The sequence below is a fragment of the Oncorhynchus mykiss genome, chromosome 3 (assembly GCF_057628025.1).
Source record: "Oncorhynchus mykiss isolate SJ-2025 chromosome 3, ASM5762802v1, whole genome shotgun sequence".
In the NCBI taxonomy this organism is placed as follows: Eukaryota; Metazoa; Chordata; class Actinopteri; order Salmoniformes; family Salmonidae; genus Oncorhynchus; species Oncorhynchus mykiss.
Genome location: NC_143024.1, coordinates 77,943,386 through 77,963,209, shown reverse-complemented (window position 1 = coordinate 77,963,209; position 19,824 = coordinate 77,943,386). Strand labels below are relative to the sequence as shown.

Below are 19,824 nucleotides of genomic sequence, written 5' to 3'. Positions count from 1 at the left end.
CGATGCCATTGCAATGCAGTGGCTAAGCTCAATGAATCGATATCAATAAAGCCGTCAGCATTCGTGGATCATAATATTTGATTGATTCACCAAGTGAACTCAATCATGAGGACAAGCTGTATGGAACTTTCCAAAGGATCCTTTTTTCATTGGTTGCACGCATTAGAGGGCATTAGGGATAAACTGAGAACTTCCCTCATAAAAATATTTGTTATCAGAGAACAGTTTGACTTGATTCTTCCTACTACAGATGTAGGATCTTAATTCGAGTCAGTTTGCTACAGCAGTAAAATAATCCTGCAGCAACAAGAAATGTGAATTATTATGTGGATTATAATTATTGCCGATTTTGTTGGGATTGACACATTTTTTCCAAGTGGAAATGACCAACTTCCGAAGCCTTTTTAAACCTCAAATATACTACAAATTGAAAATGTCCTGTACTAGAGCAGGGTTCCCCAACTGGTGGCCCGAGTACCAAATGTGGTAATTTATGTTCCAGCCCCCGAACTAGAGATTGATATTTGTATATGACAGAAAATGCATATTGAGTGTGTCAATCATCCCACTGGGCACACACTGTTTGAATCAACATTGTTTCCAAGTAATTTCAATGAAATTATATTGAACCAACGGTGGAATAGACATTGAATTCACTTCTGTGCCCAGTGGGATGTGACTTTCAAAGACCACTTCCAATTAGCTCAACGACTTGCTTCTTTGCACTCCAGTAAACTGTTGTAAAGGCAAGCTTACCACTGACCTCGTACCTTCAAAGTGCAGTTACATATTCCAAACAGGAGTAGAATGGAGGCGCTGTTAACTATAACTTAATTTCATTGATTAATTGTTGTTGGCTCAGAATGTATTATCAGCAATAGTAAGGCAACGCGTTTATTGACATAGCATACTATACTACAAATGTGTTAGGATTGTAGGGAAATAAGTGTACATACAACGCCGCTGAGTAGCTGTGTTGAACATCGTGATATTTGCACTGAAACTGAAGCTATGTTGCAAGTCTAAAGCAATATCTATTTCATGAATTACGTGAATGATTTATGCAAATTAACATTAACAACTAAATGAGATTGTATGCTGAGTGGGGCGACGGATGGGTCAGACAGTAGGTAAATCCATTGACTCTGCTCCCAGTGCGCACGTACTGTAGCCGCTCAAGCACAGCGTGACTGTTGTCTGTCTGGTGACTTGTGATCTGAGAGCAGATTATCAGCATGTTGCATAGTTTATTTGCTTTCATAGTTCATTTGCTTCCATATGTTAAACATTATCAATATGTATCTCATCAAACTTTGAGTAGGAGACTCACTCGAATATATATATTTTTTAAATGGATGTGAAACATTCTGCCGAATATGCTATCTTAATATTTTTTATCTAGGTATATGCAGTAGGTGGCAAGGCGTAATTTTACACATGCATTTCCACAAACTGAATAACATTTAGCCGAATCAATTTTAAATACGCCTGCATTAACTTTTTTTTTCTTAGAACGCATTAGTAACCATAATATAATTATCCAGCAGCTGTCTGATATTATGAAATACACAAAAAAGAAACACTAGTAAGTATGAAATAATATTAAAGGTTAAAGCGCAGGAATCCATCCCTCAAATCAAGTGGCACAAAGAGAAGCCCCAGACTGAACAAGCTGGAAATGTAGATGATAACATACCCTCAGCTTCAAATATGACCAGTAACGCTCAATAGCATCTGTGAATAATGCACACAACCTCAATTAGGCTGGAAGCCAAATTATCATATCAATTCCCATTTAGCCTATACTTTGCCAACAATACAACTGCATGGCATGCTACCTGGCGATAGACGATATAGAGCAAGTAGAAAACCCAATGACAAACCCAAAAGAAGACAAATACTATCCCCCCACTTCATAATGGCACAATAATACGTTATAATGCAAATTTTAAAAATCCACAATTCTCTAGTTACCTTTTTGCTGTCTGGTAGCGCGCAGAACTTGCTTTTCCCTGTCAAAGAGACAGACCTATTCTGTCCGATAGTTCCCTGCTGGGGAGACATGGTTTCCATCAAGGCTACTACAGTAGATCGACACCGAGTCTGCTGCCTGCTGCCTCAGACCACAGCGCACGTATTCCTATTCCCATTGCATCCAAAATTATCCAGCGACAGGACCAAACGAAGAAGACAAACCGGTGGGAAATCCCCCATTCACGCCAATGGATAAAAAGGAAACAAAACGCGTTAAATAAACCTGGACTGAGTTCTTTACTGACAGCTCACAGAACGCACTGATAGACAATCCTCTCTCGTCCCTGTCAACATTCGGTTTGAAGCGCAGTAGTTGTCTCTGCTCAAACCCAGGGGTGCATTCATTTCATCGATTCAGTTGCAAAACGTTTTGCAACAGAAACAGTTTACTTCAAACGGAAAACGTTTTGAAACTAAACGAGAGTTTCAATTGGACAAATTCAGATACGTCCCTTTGGCTCTTTCGTTTGGTTCTTAAACGGTAAACGATTTCCATTGCAAGACGTAATGAATACACCCCATGTGTAAATGTGCCTCTACAGCCTGAGCTGAAGGAGGTCCTAGCGCCGCTGGGTTCCTAACCTGAAAATTAGCACTAATTGAGGTGGAAACAGCTCTAGCTCAGGAATCACATGAAAACAATTTGCAGACCAGGTGAATGAATGTACTCTGCATGGCAAAAATAACATGAATAATGTTTAAAAAATCCAACGCATGATTTTTCTCCATAGCCATGAAACAGTCCACCCCACTGTATGCACACCCAACAAATCCAACGCATGATTTTTCTCCATAGCCATGAAATATAGCATATTCGGCAGAATTCATTACGTCTTGCAATTGAAATCGTTTACCGTTTAAGAACCAAACGAAAAAGCCAAAGGGACGTATCTGAATTTGTCCAATAGAAACTCTCGTTTAGTTTCAAAACGTTTTCCGTTTGAAGTAAACTGTTTCTGTTGCAAAACGTTTTGCAACTGAATCAACGAAATGAATGCAACCCTGGGTTTGAGCCGAGACAACTACTGCGCTTCAAACCGAATGTTGACAGGGACGAGAGAGGATTGTCTATCAGTGTGAATGTGTGAATATACACTACTGTTCAAAAGTTTGGGGTCACTTAGAAATGTTAGTGTTTTTTAAAAGAAAAACACATTTTTTATCCATTAAAATAACATCAAATTTATCAGAAATACAGTGTAGACATTGTTAATGTTGTAAATGACTATTGTAGCCCTCTTCACCCACCTCCTTACTATCAAGTTGATGGTACAGAATTGGGTCATAACTTTGACACACACACACACACACACACACACACACACACACACACACACACACACACACACACACACACACACACACACACACACACACACACACACACACACACAAACACACACACACACACTTCTCAGAGAGGGGAGAAAGGAAAGGAAAGGAAAGGAGAGGAGCGGTGAGGTTGGCCTTGCTGGTAGACTGGAGGTGACTAAAGGTTTAGAGGTGGTGGTTGAGGGTTTGGGCAGAGAGGAGACGCTGGGGTCCGACAGACAGACAGCATCCACTTTGGGAATGGGAATCCTCCACTCTGGGAAGCTCTTACTTCCTGTACACCGGGAAGAAAATAAAAGGCGGAAATTTCAACATTACTCTGCCACAGTCACTACGCCTCTCTTGGTCTCATTAGGTTTCTCAAAACATTAGTCATGGGAGATTTGGAAGAGAGAGTTGTAGAGACAGACAGAGAGTGAAATTGAGAATTGAAAGACAGGGTTTGTGATTGAAGTGGCCATAGAGGTGGCAGAGATACACAAAGAGACAACTATGGGTTACCATGGGTTAGCCTCTTATAGACAGACATATACAGTGCCTTGCGAAAGTATTCGGCCCCCTTGAACTTTGCGACCTTTTGCCACATTTCAGGCTTCAAACATAAAGATATAAAACTGTATTTTTTGTGAAGAATCAACAACAAGTGGGACACAATCATGAAGTGGAACGACATTTATTGGATATTTCAAACTTTTTTTAACAAATCAAAAACTGAAAAATTGGGCGTGCAAAATTATTCAGCCCCTTTACTTTCAGTGCAGCAAACTCTCTCCAGAAGTTCAGTGAGGATCTCTGAATGATCCAATGTTGACCTAAATGACTAATGATGATAAATACAATCCACCTGTGTGTAATCAAGTCTCCGTATAAATGCACCTGCACTGTGATAGTCTCAGAGGTCCGTCAAAAGCGCATAGAGCATCATGAAGAACAAAGAACACAACAGGCAGGTCCGAGATACTGTTGTGAAGAAGTTTAAAGCCGGATTTGGATACAAAAGATTTCCCAAGCTTTAAACATCCCAAGGAGCACTGTGCAAGCGATAATATTGAAATGGAAGGAGTATCAGACCTCTGCAAATCTACCAAGACCTGGCCGTCCCTCTAAACTTTCAGCTCATACAAGGAGAAGACTGATCAGAGATGCAGCCAAGAGGCCCATGATCACTCTGGATGAACTGCAGAGATCTACAGCTGAGGTGGGAGACTCTGTCCATAGGACAACAATCAGTCGTATATTGCACAAATCTGGCCTTTATGGAAGAGTGGCAAGAAGAAAGCCATTTCTTAAAGATATCAATTAAAAGTGTTGTTTAAAGTTTGCCACAAGCCACCTGGGAGACACACCAAACATGTGGAAGAAGGTGCTCTGGTCAGATGAAACCAAAATTGAACTTTTTGGCAACAATGCAAAACGTTATGTTTGGCGTAAAAGCAACACAGCTCATCACCCTGAACACACCATCCCCACTGTCAAATATGGTGGTGGCAGCATCATGGTTTGGGCCTGCTTTTCTTCAGCAGGGACAGGGAAGATGGTTAAAATTGATGGGAAGATGGATGGAGCCAAATACAGGACCATTCTGGAAGAAAACCTGATGGAGTCTGCAAAAGACCGAGACTGGGACGGAGATTTGTCTTCCAACAAGACAATGATCCAAAACATAAAGCAAAATCTACAATGGAATGGTTCAAAAATAAACATATCCAGGTGTTAGAATGGCCAAATGGTCAAAGTCCAGACCTGAATCCAATCGAGAATCTGTGGAAAGAACTGAAAACTGCTGTTCACAAATGCTCTCCATCCAACCTCACTGAGCTCGAGCTGTTTTGCAAGGAGGAATGGGAAAAAATGTCAGTCTCTCGATGTGCAAAACTGATAGAGACATACCCCAAGCGACTTACAGCTGTAATCACAGCAAAAGGTGGCGCTACAAAGTATTAACTTAAGGGGGCTGAATAATTTTGCACACCCAATTTTTCAGTTTTTGATTTGTTAAAAAAGTTTGAAATATCCAATAAATGTTGTTCCACTTCATGATTGTGTCCCACTTGTTGTTGATTCTTCACAAAAAAATACAGTTTTATATCTTTATGTTTGAAGCCTGAAATGTGGCAAAAGGTCGCAAAGTTCAAGGGGGCCGAATACTTTCGCAAGGCACTGTATATCTATAGAGAGACCTACAGAGAGACGGACAGATAGAGGGACACCGGCAGGCAGTCTAACCGACAGTATTAGACAGAGGGATAGAGGGACAGACAGTAAGAAACCCAGGGACAGTCAGACGGTCTTAGCCTGTCTGCCTTTCACATCTGCTCTCCTGTGGACACACACACACGCCCCTCCCCCAGCTAATCTGATTAACTAAACTACCCAGAGAGCTGACTACCCTAATAGCTGACTTGTTAGTAGAGAGCATCGATGTATGTGTGTGTGTGTACATGAGTGACCAGAGAGGACCGGTTTAAGTTGTCCCCTAGGGGTGGAATGGTTTTGGTTTCACAGAGGGCTCAAACTGGTGTTAGAGAGGAGATGGATGAGCTGAACAAGGGGATATGTTCTTAAGACCCAGGACCCATTGTGCATGTGATGATTTAGTTGACTAAATGTGAGCCAGAGGGTCCTATGTTTACTGTAAGAGAGTAGCCTTTGAGCCACAGAGTGGAATTAACCAATTCATGAGGTAATGGAATAATTGGTTTTTGGGACATTTTTAGGCTTGAGCAGGTTAGGAAGTAAATGGGTTGGGATGCACTGGAAAGTTCAGGAAATGACCTCTAAATTGCTATTGCTACATAAAACAAAGCTGTAGCCCTACATATCTGTCCTGGCATGTCACTGACAGCAGAGCAACTGCAAAGGTTTTCATCCAGCCAGTTATGCATGACCACACTTGCTCTCTGTCAGGACAGTCCAGCAAGTAGCCAACAAAGGCAGGCTAATGTTGACCGTTTAAAAGAAGGAGGATAGTGGAGGAAAGTGTTTATGTGTGGCAGGCTGGTTTATCACTGGCAATGGCTTTGTTAGTCAGCGCTAATGTTTACACTGTGAGAGCCGCGCTGTGTATGTGTGTGTTGAAGCTGCTATCAGCGCCAGGGACCTCTTATCGTCCTCTCAGGGGTTAAGGGTCAAGGGTCAAGCCCTGCATTCCAGAAGGGGTCAGAATCATTAGATGAAGGTCACCACTGACTTCATCCAGAGGACAGATGGTGGAAGGTTTGGTGAGGTGGTCATTAGGATGAGTGGTTGGCTGAATGCATCCATCATTTTTGGTAAACGTACGCCAGGGTTAGTTAACTAACAAACTTTATTCTAACTGAATGAGTGAAGACCATGACTAGTTAATTAGTTGAATCAGTTGTGTTATAGCTGGGCTGGAACAAAAGCCTGCACATACCATGGATACAGTATATCTAAGTGAACGTTACATATCACACTGCCTTGGTTGCCCCACAGTGATTGCCAAGTCCACAACCTCCTCCATAGGTTGAAAGGTCACCAGAGGTCAGATTAGCATCCGGCAAGTACAGGGTTGCGTTCAGTACAACAGAACTTGGTGCAACGTTGAATTGAATGGAAATGGTAGTGTACTGAACGACCAGTTGAAAAACATGATTTTGGTGGCCCAAAACGCAGTTACCATATGGTGGGCAGCATGACTTTTTCCAATTATTTCCAATGGTCATACCCATCTTGATCAGGCTACATACACCACACCCACCAAACGGGATTAAACACACCTCAAAGGCTGTTAAAGAACAGTGCGCACCATTCATTCAATACAAACCGTCACCCGACATAGCAAACGTTGAAGCGAACTGAACGCACCCCAGGATACAGAAGTCATGTGACCTGTTAGAGGAAGGTTCAGAGGGGTCAAAAATCCTGTTGCAAATGGTTGAGGTTGTGTTACAAAATTACCTCATCTGTGAGAGTTATGTGAACGGAACTGACTTACAGTGGGGAGAACAAGTATTTGATACACTGCCGATTTTGCAGGTTTTCCTACTTACAAAGCATGTAGAGGTCTGTAATCCAGAAAATCACACTGTATGATTTTTAAGTAATTAATTTGCATTTTATTGCATGACATAAGTATTTGATACATCAGAAAAGCAGAACTTAATATTTGGTACAGAAACCTTTGTTTGCAATTACAGAGATCATATGTTTCCTGTAGTTCTTGACCAGGTTTGCACACACTGCAGCAGGGATTTTGGCCCACTCCTCCATACAGACCGTCTCCAGATCCTTCAGGTTTCAGGGCTGTCGCTGGGCAATACCAACTTTCAGCTCCCTCCAAAGATTTTCTATTGGGTTCAGGTCTGGAGATTGGCTAGGCCACTCCAGGACATTGAGATGCTTCTTACGGAGCCACTCCTTAGTTGCCCTGGCTGTGTGTTTCGGGTCGTTGTCATGCTGGAAGACCCAGCCAGGACCCATCTTCAATGCTCTTACTGAGGGAATGAGGTTGTTGGCCAAGATCTCGCGATACATGACCCCATCCATCCTCCCCTCAATACGGTGCAGTTGTCCTGTCCCCTTTGCAGAAAAGCATCCCCAAAGAATGATGTTTCCACCTGCATGCTTCACGGTTGGGATGGTGTTCTTGGGGTTGTACTCATCCTTCTTCTTCCTCCAAACACGGCGAGTGGAGTTTAGACCAGAAAGCTCTATTTTTGTCTCATCAGACGACATGACCTTCTCCCATTCCTCTTCTGGATCATCCAGATGGTCATTGGCAAACTTCAGACGGGCCTGGACATGCGCTGGCTTGAGCAGGGGGACCTTGCGTGCGCTGCAGGATTTTAATCCATGACGGCGTAGTGTGTTACTAATGGTTTTCTTTGAGACTGTGGTCCTAGCTCTCTTCAGGTCATTGCCGTGTTGTTCTGGGCTGATCCCTCACCTTCCTCATGATCATTGGTGCAGCAGGGTAGCCTAGTGGTTAGAGCATTGGACTAGTAACCGGAATGTTGAAAGTTCAAATCCCTGAGCTGACAAAGTACAAATCTGTCGTTCTGCCCCTGAACAGGCAGTTAACCCACTGTTCCTAGGCCGTCATTGAAAATAAGATTTTGTTCTTAACTGACTTGCCTAGTTAAATAAATATTAAAAAAATTGATGCCCCACGAGGTGAGATCTTGCATGGAACCCCGGACCGAGGGTGATTGACCGTCATCTTGAACTTCTTCCATTTTCTAATAATTGCGCCAACAGTTGTTGCCTTCTCACCAAGCTGCTTGCCTATTGTCCTGTAGCCCATCCCAGCCTTGTGCAGGTCTACAATTTTATCCCTGATGTCCTTAAACAGCTCTCTGCTCTTGGCCATTTTGGAGAGGTTGGAGTCTGTTTGATTGAGTGTGTGGACAGGTGTCAAACAGGTGCAGTTAATACAGGTAATGAGTGGAGAACAGGAGGGATTCTTAAAGAAAAACTAACAGGTCTGTGGGAGCCGGAATTCTTACTGGTTAGTAGGTGATCAAATACTTATGTCATGCAATAAAATGCAAATTAATTACTTAAAAATCATACAATGTGATTTTATGGATTTTTGTTTTAGAATCCGTCTCTCACAGTTGAAGTGTACCTATAATAAAAATTACAGACCTCTACATGCTTTGTAAGTAGGAAAACCTGCGAAATCGGCAGTGTATCAAATACTTGTTCTCCCCACTGTATATGTAGAGAATGAACATCCCTCAAAAACATATATTTAGGACATGTTTTGGCACGGTGCATAACTCTGCTGTGAAATCACTGGTAGAGGAATACATACAGCAGGCGACATGGTGCTATGTACAGGACAGGAGCAGAAAGAATCATGTTCAATTGTGAGGGAGCAGCTCTGAAGATTTGTAATTTTACGGGATTCCGTTCTGTTGTGGGTTTGTTAACCAGCAAGAGGAGAGGGAAGGCGTGGTTTGGTTGATATTAAAAGGCATGGTGTGTGTGTGTTTTAATGAGAGTGCAAAGCTAGCCTTGCCCATTCACTGTGCAGGGACAGAAATAAACTTGGATGCAGAATTACAGTGTTGAAGTTTTTCCATTTTCAATCCCAGAACCAACCCTCTCCAATGTAATTACGCATGCACGTATAAAACAAACGCACACACAAACACATGCACACACACACGCACACATACAGTACATACACACACACTTGGACAGAGGATCCTCTCAGTTCCTCAGCAATATTTGTAGACTGTTTATATCTTACAGAACTGAATATGTCTAAACATGCTTATCCTCTAATTATAGAGACACCCCCCAATTAACCCTTCACTAAGCCCTGCCCCCCTTGGTTACTGTTGCAACATTGTACAACATTTTCCCAGGGGGACCAATTCCCCATTCAACCACTGGCGAAATGCCCTCACAATGATCTCAAACTGTGTTTATAATACAAAATGAAATTAAACACAGATGACCCCTTGCTAATCAGGAAACTCTTGGGTATGTTGTGGAGGACTATCATTACAATTGCACCCCAGGAACCTGGTAAACCGATGTCTGTAGTGTAGCTAAACACCGAATGTCTCTGAATTCACTGTCAGCATGCAGTCTATGCTATAACCACTTTTGGAGCTAACTAGTATCCTGATGTTGACAGCAGATGGGAGTTGTATTCATAACATTTCTAAATTAGCTAGCTAACATTCATTTTGAGAAAACAAGTTATATTAAGTGGCTAGCTAGCTAGCCTTAGCAATGATTGGTGGTCAAATGAGACGGAGCTAGCTAACCAGCTGAGCTAGCAAACATATAACAAAAGTATAATTTTGGATTAGAAACTTACTCCATGAATTTAGGAATCGCAGAAGCAAGTACTGAAGTACTTAAAAAAAAGAAAACTCTGTTTGTATGCCACCTGTAAATAGCAATACAATTGTTAAATTATGAGCCTAGTTGGTTTAGCCACATTAAAGACAGGAACCTTCCCACTATCCATGATTGGCTGAGATAATGGATGGGCTGGACATCCCGAGAGATGAGTTCGGATTGGTCTGCCATGTACCACGCTTCTGTCTATAACATTAGCTGCTCAGTATGGAAAGGTAATCCTTTCTAACTTGGCTATTTTGAAAGATATCACAAAGAACTACACAAGGTTTGTTAATGCTCTCCACTTTCTGGAGGACTGAGTTTTGATATCAGTGGAATGCCCTGTGCAAGCAGAGTATGATAGCAAAGGAGATGGAGAAAATTCTAGCATTTGTTGCAAATCATTCAGAGGGAGTCAAAAAGAGAACTCATAGAAGAAGGCTGTTGTATAAAACACCTGTCTCAGTAAGGACAGACACCGGGGACGCCGGGGACAAGAAGCAGGTACAGGAAGTGAACATTTAATGAATAACGAAACAGAACAGCAACAGAATACGGGCAGCGTCTGGACAGGGGAAATGGAAACGACAACAATTCTGATACAGGGAACACACAGGGAAGCAGACAGAAATAGGGAAGGCAATCAACAAATTAAAGGAGTCCAGGTGAGTCCAATGATGTGCTGCTGCGCGTGATGGAGACCGGTGATGAAGCGCGGGTGCGCGTAACAATGGTGACAGGTGTGCGTAATGAAGGCAGTCTGGTGCCCTCGAGTACACCCCCTCTAGGGGCACCACCTGGCGTCCCCCCTGTGCGAGCCTGACGGACCGGCCGAGGCATGGGTGCTGGACAAACCAGCTGGGGCGTAGAAGCCAGACAAATCGGCAGAGGCGTGGGAGCCTGGCAAGCCGGCTCAAGCGTGGGAGCCTGACGATCCAGCTGAGGCGTGGGAGCCTGACGATATGACTGAGGCATGGGAGCCTGATGGCCTGCTGAAGCATGACGTGGGGTGGGCGCCTGCCGAGCCCACCGAGGCAAGAAGACCCCACGAGCCAGCTAAGGTGTGGAAGTCCGACGAGCTGGCTGAGGCATCCCGGTTCCCTCGGCGATGGAAGCTTAAAGAGTGTGCGGGCCGTCTTGTTCATTACTAGCTATATGATATGGTCATTATTTGAACTAGCTAGCAAGCTAACAATATAGAAAATAACAAAAACATTGCTTAGAAAGTTGCTTTTAGTTGCCTGGTTTGCTAGATTGACATATACTAAATTAATTTTTAAACGGTTGGGTTTATTGGTGTTAAAATACACCAGTTGCACTATTTTAGACCCCCAGGCTGCTGATGTCATGAGTTTTTGTGTTTATACTGTTTCATAACGACAATAACAAGTTTGATGTCGGACGACAATAGAATGTTCATGATGCCACTGCGACAACGGTCTACAGACATGTCGATAGACGTAGTATAAACCAGCCTTTAGTCTTAAAATCTTTGTTTAGTACACTACCGAACTCACTCTGTATAGCAAATGGCCTCACATGTGAATCCTTAAAGAGATGGGTGGGGCTAAGGCTTAAGAGGGTGTGAACGATTCTGAATGAGTATAGCCAAAGAAGAGGTCTCCAGTAGGTGTACCAAAACATTCAAGGAACATTTTCTTAAAAGTGGGGTTACAAGTGAATCAACTTTCAAAGCAGAATTACTTTCCCATTGTTCCTCAATTGTAGGGTATGATATCCAATGTAAAAACATGATGTCACATTTTTCTACATAAGACCGAATCAAGCCAATCGGACACAAATTAACAGTAGGCTGAGAATAGTATGTGGGTCAATGCATTTACAAAGTCCATGAGTTTACAAAGAGAGGACAGAGGTTCAAAAACGTGATGTACTTGAGTGTTTGAAACAGACAAGAGTGTGTGGAGGGAGAAGAGTGGGTGACCGGCTTATGTGAGTCAGGATTTTCAGGAAGTGGAGATGACTCATGGTTTTCTTTCTCAAGTACTGTGGTGGCACGCTGCATGGTGACAGTCGAAACATGACATCTTTGTGATTCGCACTTCAACAGTGTTTTGATTTAGAAAAAAATCTAAAGACTTGCGTTTGCCATGGTAGACGTTATTTTCCAAACTTTTCAACTCACCCTAGCACTGTGGCCAACCGGCAAGCACTGTAATCAGTGAGTATCAGTAGGGTCAAAGGTTAGTAAATGCTCTTGAATGATGGATTGAAGGTTTGGCTCCAGAAAAGGAGCTTCTGCTACATCTACTGGGCAGACAGTGTGTCCACTCACTTGGAATGGAGAGGAGAAGAACTCATGAGGTGGTGGTATCCTTTGTTTATCAGTTTGAAAAATATAGAGTGGGAATTTGAGATGGATTCACTCAGAGCACCTTTGGAATGTGAATACAATATGTACATGTCTCTTTCTTTATGTTTACAATGTGTGAGTGTGTGCCCTTTGGTGCTGCAGATTCATTTTAGGGAGGTGTGAGCAGAGGGACTCTGATGATGGTCACACAAGGGACTAATGGACAGTTATATTTCTTAGTTATTATTGAACTGCACTCCCTTTCGCCCTCAGAGCAGCCTCAATTCAACTCTACAAGGTGTCGAAAAGTGTTCCACAGGAATGCTGGCCCATGTTGACTCCAATGCTTCTCACAGTTGTGTCAAGTTGGCTGAATGTCCTTTGGGTGGTAGACGATTCTTGATACACACAGGAAACTGTTCAACGTGAAAAACCCAGCAGCGTTGCAGTTCTTGACACACTCAAACCGGTGCGCCTGGCACCTACCCTATTCAAAGGCACTTAAATCTTTTGTCCTGCCCATTCACCCTCTGAATGGTACACATTCACAATCCATGTCTCAACTGTCTCAAGGCTTAAAAATCCTTCTTTAACCTATCTCCTCCTCTTCATCTACACTGATTGAAGTGGATTTAAAAAATGACATCAATAAGGGATCATAGTTTTCACCTGTATTCACCTGGTCAGTCTATGTCATGGAAAGAGCAGGTATTCCTAATGTTTTGTACATTCAGTGTATTTCTTAGTGGGCTTCATGCCAAAAACACACCAACGCTTGCGCTTGCACGCACACACACACACGCACACACACACACACACACGCACGCACGCACACACACACACACACACACACACACACACACACACACACACACACACACACACACACAGACACACACACAAACACACACACACACACACACACACACACACACACACACACACACACACACACACACACCTAGGGAGAAGTTCTAAACATCAGTATTTTGTTGCCATAGAGGGAAACTGGTCCTGAGGAGAAATAATGGAATCCCATAACTAACCTTCACCTGCTAAAAATCTCTCTAATAATCAGGAGAAAGCCCCTCTGTTTCTCTTTATATTCTCTTCCCTCCCTCCCTCATTCGTCTCTCTCTGCCTCCCTATCAACAGATGAGCCAGACTTGTGGAAAGTCGCTATCTTGCTCTCTGTTCTCATGTATTGATGATAAAGTGCAGCCGGTAGATAAACTTCACTGTGCTCAAATTCCTATCAGATCAAAGTGAACATATAGGAGACAAGAGACACAAATCTCATTGCAGAGGAGGGAGTTGATTAAGTTATTTATACCACCTACTTCTCACAACATTCAGTAGACATTAAAAGGCAGAAGAGAGAGGGAGATGAGAGAGGAGAAATTAACCAAATAAATGCCATTCTCTCTCTCTTTGGTGTGTGTTATCTTGTGTCTGACGGATGAAGGACAAGGGTTTGCTTTTTGCCCTAGTTCTCCCCAGAGACAGATATTGACTGTGCTTCTGCCCTGACAATATATGATATCTGTACATTTTCAACCTGCCTGTCAGTGCAAGAATTGGCCACAGGATTTATCAACAGTGTCAATCAGACGAGTAACAAGAAATCGAAAACCAAAATATATTAAACCATAGCACGGTACAGGTGTTATCTGTCAAATCAAAACACCGTGTTCTGTAACTGATGTGGGATCTTAATTTGATCACCCCTTTGCAAGGGAAACATTGTAGTGTATTTGAGCTTTAAAAAGGCTTCAGAAATGTGTAACTTCCACCGTGAAATTTCAGACTTGATTTTCCCTTACAAAAATAATTTCCCTTACAAAAAATTTATTATAATGCACATAATAATGAACATTTCTTGTAGCTGCAGGATTATTTTCCTGCTGTAGAAACATTTGCTAAAATTAAGATCCTATATCTGTTAGTTTTCAGAGATTAAACTGACACCATGACACAACACATGTTGATACAACGCAACGCACACTGCATGTACATATTCATTACTGTACAGTAATTCATTTTAGCATGCAAGCAAGCAAACATAAAACTATCAGCAGTATGGTTCAAATTCATTCATCATTAAACCGTTGAAGGAATTTGAAACCACTAGTGTTGTTGTCTTCTCTCTGGCTGGCTGCAGACTGTGAAACAAGATTTTCCCTCCCTCCCGGAAAATGTCCCTGTGTTCAATACAATCTCTCTCTATTTTCTCCTTCCAGCTGTCCTGTCGGTCATCCATCATCTGCCACATCCCAGAATAGAACAGTATAGCCCAATGGATGAATCAGATGCTCCATTGCTTTGTTGGGTGCTTGAAGGAAAACTTTATTTCTCTATTCTCTGCTCTATCGCTATGAATTCTGCAAAAGTCCACATGAAAGCCAATTATCCTATTTATATTTTTTTCAGGCACTGTGAATGGACAGCCTTCTATGCCTCCATGGAGGTTTCACACAGTGAGATTGGGTGAGGGCTTCAAACAGAATAATAAGAAAAAATAAAACATTGTGTTTTTACTACATTATTCCCAGCCAGGATTCCCTGGTGCAGAAACCACCGTGGCCCAACCAACCTAATGACCTAATTGCTTCACGGATGGCTTGGGAGGCGGAACAACCCAGAGAGCCCAACTCAAACCAGCCAATCTAATTGGCCATCTTGAAGCAGCTTGGCTCACAACATTCCAACTATGATGTGGAAATAATCCCACCAACATCGGCCGCAGAATAGTACTTCCAGAGAAACAGATATAGTAGACAGAACTGTGCGAGTTCTGGAAATCAAACCACAGGGACAAACATCCTACCTCTCTTCCTCATACTTCAGTGTCTAATTGTTCAATCTGATCTCTAGATCATGAATTTACTACTCTAGTTCTTTCTCCATTTCTCTAGTGGCTTGTATGTGAAAAGGTAGCCATGTTGACTCATGTTGTCTTTGACCAAAACAAACCCTGTTAACCCCTACCTACCCCCTTTACCCCCTACAAACCCCCCACGCTCTTTAATCCTCCCTGACCCAGGCGCTCATTCTGGGGGGTCGGCTAATTCTCCTTCATCTAATTGGGGGGGAGGGGGCTGTTTGCACCAAAGGTGAACAGTAGAGGGAGCTCCTCCCCTTTCTCGCCCTTCTCTCCCTCTCCGGCTTCTTGCCCTTCTCTCCCTCTACTCCCTCTCCTCAGAGTCCTCAAAGCTGTTGTCCAAAAGGGCGCCTAGGGCTGTCAGAGCCCATCTCATTATAAACTCTATTATCCCTCCATTCCTCCATCCCTCCTCCCTAAACTGAAAACATGGGGTCATTGAGACATAATCTTTCTTATTTGGTCTAATACCTTGCACTGCCACCCCGATGTCTAAGATCCGACCGCCTCAGCTTTCAGAGACAGATCAATTTGAGGGTTGTTATTAGCATCTACAGAACTGTACTTCCGTAAGTACATTTCTGGGAATAGGTGTGATTCTGAGAAAAGGTGTGCTGCGTAAAGATACAAAATGACCATACATGAACAAATATTTGTTACAGTAGACTTATCAGTGTTAGCCACCTGTTGATTAGGCAACAAATGGACCCCCCTCTCCATACACTCTGCTTGCAGTATGTGCGCGCACATGTGTGTGTGTGTGAGATAATAGGGATGTGATGGGGACACAAACCTGATCATATCACTCCCTCTATGTACACAACAACTAACCACATTCCCCCTCACCAACCTAACTAGCTCACGCTACAGAGTCAAGGCACATGCATTAACACATGCAATCCACACGTACATTTACTCTAAATGTAAAACGCTTGGAAGACCTATAGCCAGAGGTTGGAACTGGTTCAGGGAACAGATCCAAAAATGGTAAAAGAACAAACATTTTCAAGGAAGAGAAATGAAACCTGAAACGAAAGTGATCCATACTGTTCTGGAACAGAAACATTATATTAAACGCATGGGAACCGCTTAATAATGTTATTTTATGTTCCAGGCATTTTTTATACCCTCACAATAAAAGGCAACAAGGCGCCTATGCAAAGCCCTCACTCTGTCACTAACAAACATATTCCAGTGTCTGCCTGCAAGATTATAATATTTGCCTGTGCGTGTGAGTGTTTAGGCTACCTGGCCCTTCCCCCTCTGGAGCATAGGCTACTGTACTGACGTTACAAGCGCAATTCAGAAAATAGGAAGAAAGATTTTTAATTAGCTAGAGAAGAATGGATATTGCTAGTTAAGGATACAATAGGCCTAGATATCCCGTTTCACGTTGGATTTGTTAACTACAAGAAGGTAAGAAGTGTTTTTATTTCTGATGCTGCTATGCACACACAAGCTTACTAGCCAGCTAGCTCAAAGGACATTCAAAGTTCTTCCATAGAAGCTGCTCCTCCAAGGTATAACTCTGTGGACCTCAGATAATGTATGTAATATTAAGATGCCCAGCGCTTCAAGCCTCCTCCTCAACTCTCTCTCGCTTTCTCCCCACCCGTAAAATTTCAGCTGCATCTTGCAACAGTGGAACATAACAAAAAAAGAGTACTTCTGTTCAGAACAAAATGATTGGAAAATCATTTTGGTTCATACCCCTGCCTATAGCACATTCCTGCTTCACGCCCCCAAACTCTCCTGATCATTACTATACTGTAATAACTCATATGGAGTCAATATATAGCTAATCCAAACAAAGACCTGGGCCGCAATTTTTTAAATCACAGACCTTATAGGTCTCTCATGTTTCATTACCAGCATTCCACCGCATTCTGCTCACTGCTATACCAAGCACATGTGATGGACACACACGCACGCACACACACACACACACACACACACACACACACACACACACACACACACACACACACACACACATGCATGCATGCACACACTCCTAACTTGCTGCTAACATGCTCACACGAAGGCACCTGATGCTCTACTGTAACCCTGTGAACTACCTTCAGAAAGACAGTCACAGTCATGGGACTCTGTACTGGTGCCAGATCGGTCACACAGGTCAAAAAAATATAGTCATATACACTGAGTGTAAAAAACATTAGGAACACCTGCTCTTTCCATGACATTGACCAGGTGAAAGCTATGACTCCTTATTGATATCACCCATTAAATCTACTTCAATCAGTGTAGATGAAAGGGAGGAGGCAGGTTAAAGAAGAGTTTTTGAGCCTTGAGACAGTTGAGACATGGATTGTGTATGTGTGCCATTCAGAGGGTGGTGAATGGGCAAGACAATTATATTTAAGTGCCTTTGAATGGGGTATGGTTTGAGTGTGTCAATAATTTAAACACTGCTGGGTTTTCATGCTTAACAGTTTCCTGTATCAAGAATGGTCCACCACCCAAAGGACATCTAGCCAACTTGACAACTGTGGGAAGCATTGGCGTCAACATGGGCCAGCATCCCTTGTAGAGTCCATGCCCCAACGAATTGAGGCTCTTCTGATGACAAAGGGGGGTGCATCTCAATATTAAGGTGTTCCTAATGTTTTGTACACTCAGTGTATATTACAAGGTCACGTATTATCACAAGGAACACTAACCCACATATTAGAGCATATGGCAAAGTGATATTTCGGAATATTCATCGAGACTGACATGATGTCATGAATGATCAAGTCTCTATATTTGTTTGGATTATTTGACCACTTTAGAGATTTCAGTTGAGAATCATTAGAGGTAGAAGATAGCCATAGCTGTCTATCCGAAATGTACAATGTACTTCACACGATAACTATATTAACCCAAAAGGAAAACTACAAATTCCACAGCTAGTGAGCAAGACTTGATCAACAGGTGTCGCTCACTCACTCACAGGGGCAGACTGGGACCAGAAATCGTGTCTGGCATTTCTAACACGCAGACAATTTTTTTCCTTGAGGCCTCCATTATTAACCTGATAATGCTAATTTAGTGCACATATTTTTTGTTAGACAGGCCCACTAAGCTAAAAATGGACCAGCCCTGTCTGCCCCTGCCCCTGCTCAAGCTTCATGGAAAAACAAACACATGCCTGAGCCCACATTGCCAAGGCCCAGTGTAGAATTATATCCTAGTACAAAACATGAATAAGTGTGCCATGTGGGTAGAAAAGACAAAACATTAATAAGGTAAGATAAGGTAGTGTGGTTTTTCACTCACTTTCACCTGGTAGAACTCTACACAGCTCCCAGACCTGTCCCTCTTGTGGTCTTCAAGATTGCCGTCTCCAAGTAAGAGCTCCATGTCTAACTTCTTCTGTACATCTCCTCTCGACTTATCTCTGAGTGTCTGTGTGTGTAGACACAGGTTCAGTCACAGGTAAGTTGAGATTCAGCAAGTTTGAGATTTAGTTGGTCTAACTTGATTTCTGTATTCCTTCCTTCTCTCTTCTTCCTCTTCTTCTCTTTTTCACCTATCACCTCTCTCCCTCCCTCTCTCTGTCTCTCTCTCAGGCGTGGACTACCCACACATTCACATCAACAACTGTCTGGGTGTGTGTGCTGCCTCAGGTCCTGGTAGCAAGCAGATAGAGAGGATATCTGAAGCTGAGCCCTATTACTTAGAGTCCTCCATTAGTAGATGGAGAGAGCATGGCTACTCTAACCAATGCTCCACTCTTTGGCCTGCTTGGCTGTCTCCAGGCTGCTCCTTGCACGTTATCCCGTCCAGAGTAGCCCCACCGTGGGAGGGTGAGTCAGGCAGTGTGCTGCGCTGTCCAGGCTAGCTCTGTCTGTCCCTCCCAGCTCAGCATTCTGTTAGGTGGAAGATCTGCTCACACAGGTCGGAGGAGGGGATAGGGGAGGGGCTCAGGTGGTAAGGGGTGGGGTTTGTGGCGCCCTCCAGGCATATTTAAAAAAGGAGGGAAGCAGCGAGCACATTTTTGCAAATCCCCAACACCCCCCGCTCTCTGCCGCCCCTGCCTTTAGTTCACTCTAAACAGATTACCCTCTATCTCCAAATTCCACACGTTACTCTTCTCCACCTCTGGGCCATTTCTCATACAACTCCTCTATAGCCAGTCAACTCTTCAATCACTCATCTCACCTCTCCGTGTCCTCTATTCCTATCTCAACCTCCTCCCGTTTATACCTGGACGTGAGAGGGATCAGGGAGAGGAGAGGGGAGGAGATGGAGAGGTAGAAGAGATGGGAAGGGAGATAAACTGATGGCTAAAGCCTGAGGTCAGAATAACAAACGGTGACTTGTCTGTCAGTGTCACTCAGGGCTGCTCCCTGTTGTTGGGCTCCTTCACAGCCAACACTGATTCAATACCCATTCAAATTCAAATAAATACATGTCATTGTTTTGTCCCAAGAAG

At 43.1% G+C, this 19,824-nt stretch overlaps 1 protein-coding gene across 3 annotated transcripts in view; it reads right to left on the bottom strand.

Annotated features, from left to right (window-relative positions):
- Positions 1 to 19,608, bottom strand: part of LOC110504495 (rho GTPase-activating protein 20) — a 56,731-nt gene extending 37,123 nt beyond the window's left edge. The window contains exon 1 of one of the 3 annotated variants that reach the window (XM_036974984.2): positions 18,666 to 19,608. In XM_036974984.2, coding sequence (XP_036830879.2) covers positions 18,666 to 18,749 — 84 coding nt within the window. In that variant the 5' untranslated portion in view covers positions 18,750 to 19,608. Of the gene's footprint in view, positions 1 to 1,974; positions 2,402 to 18,665 lie in introns of those variants that run through there. The other 2 variants (XM_036974982.2, XM_036974983.2) reach the window with 2 other exon arrangements.
- Positions 19,609 to 19,824: the final 216 nt, after the last annotated feature.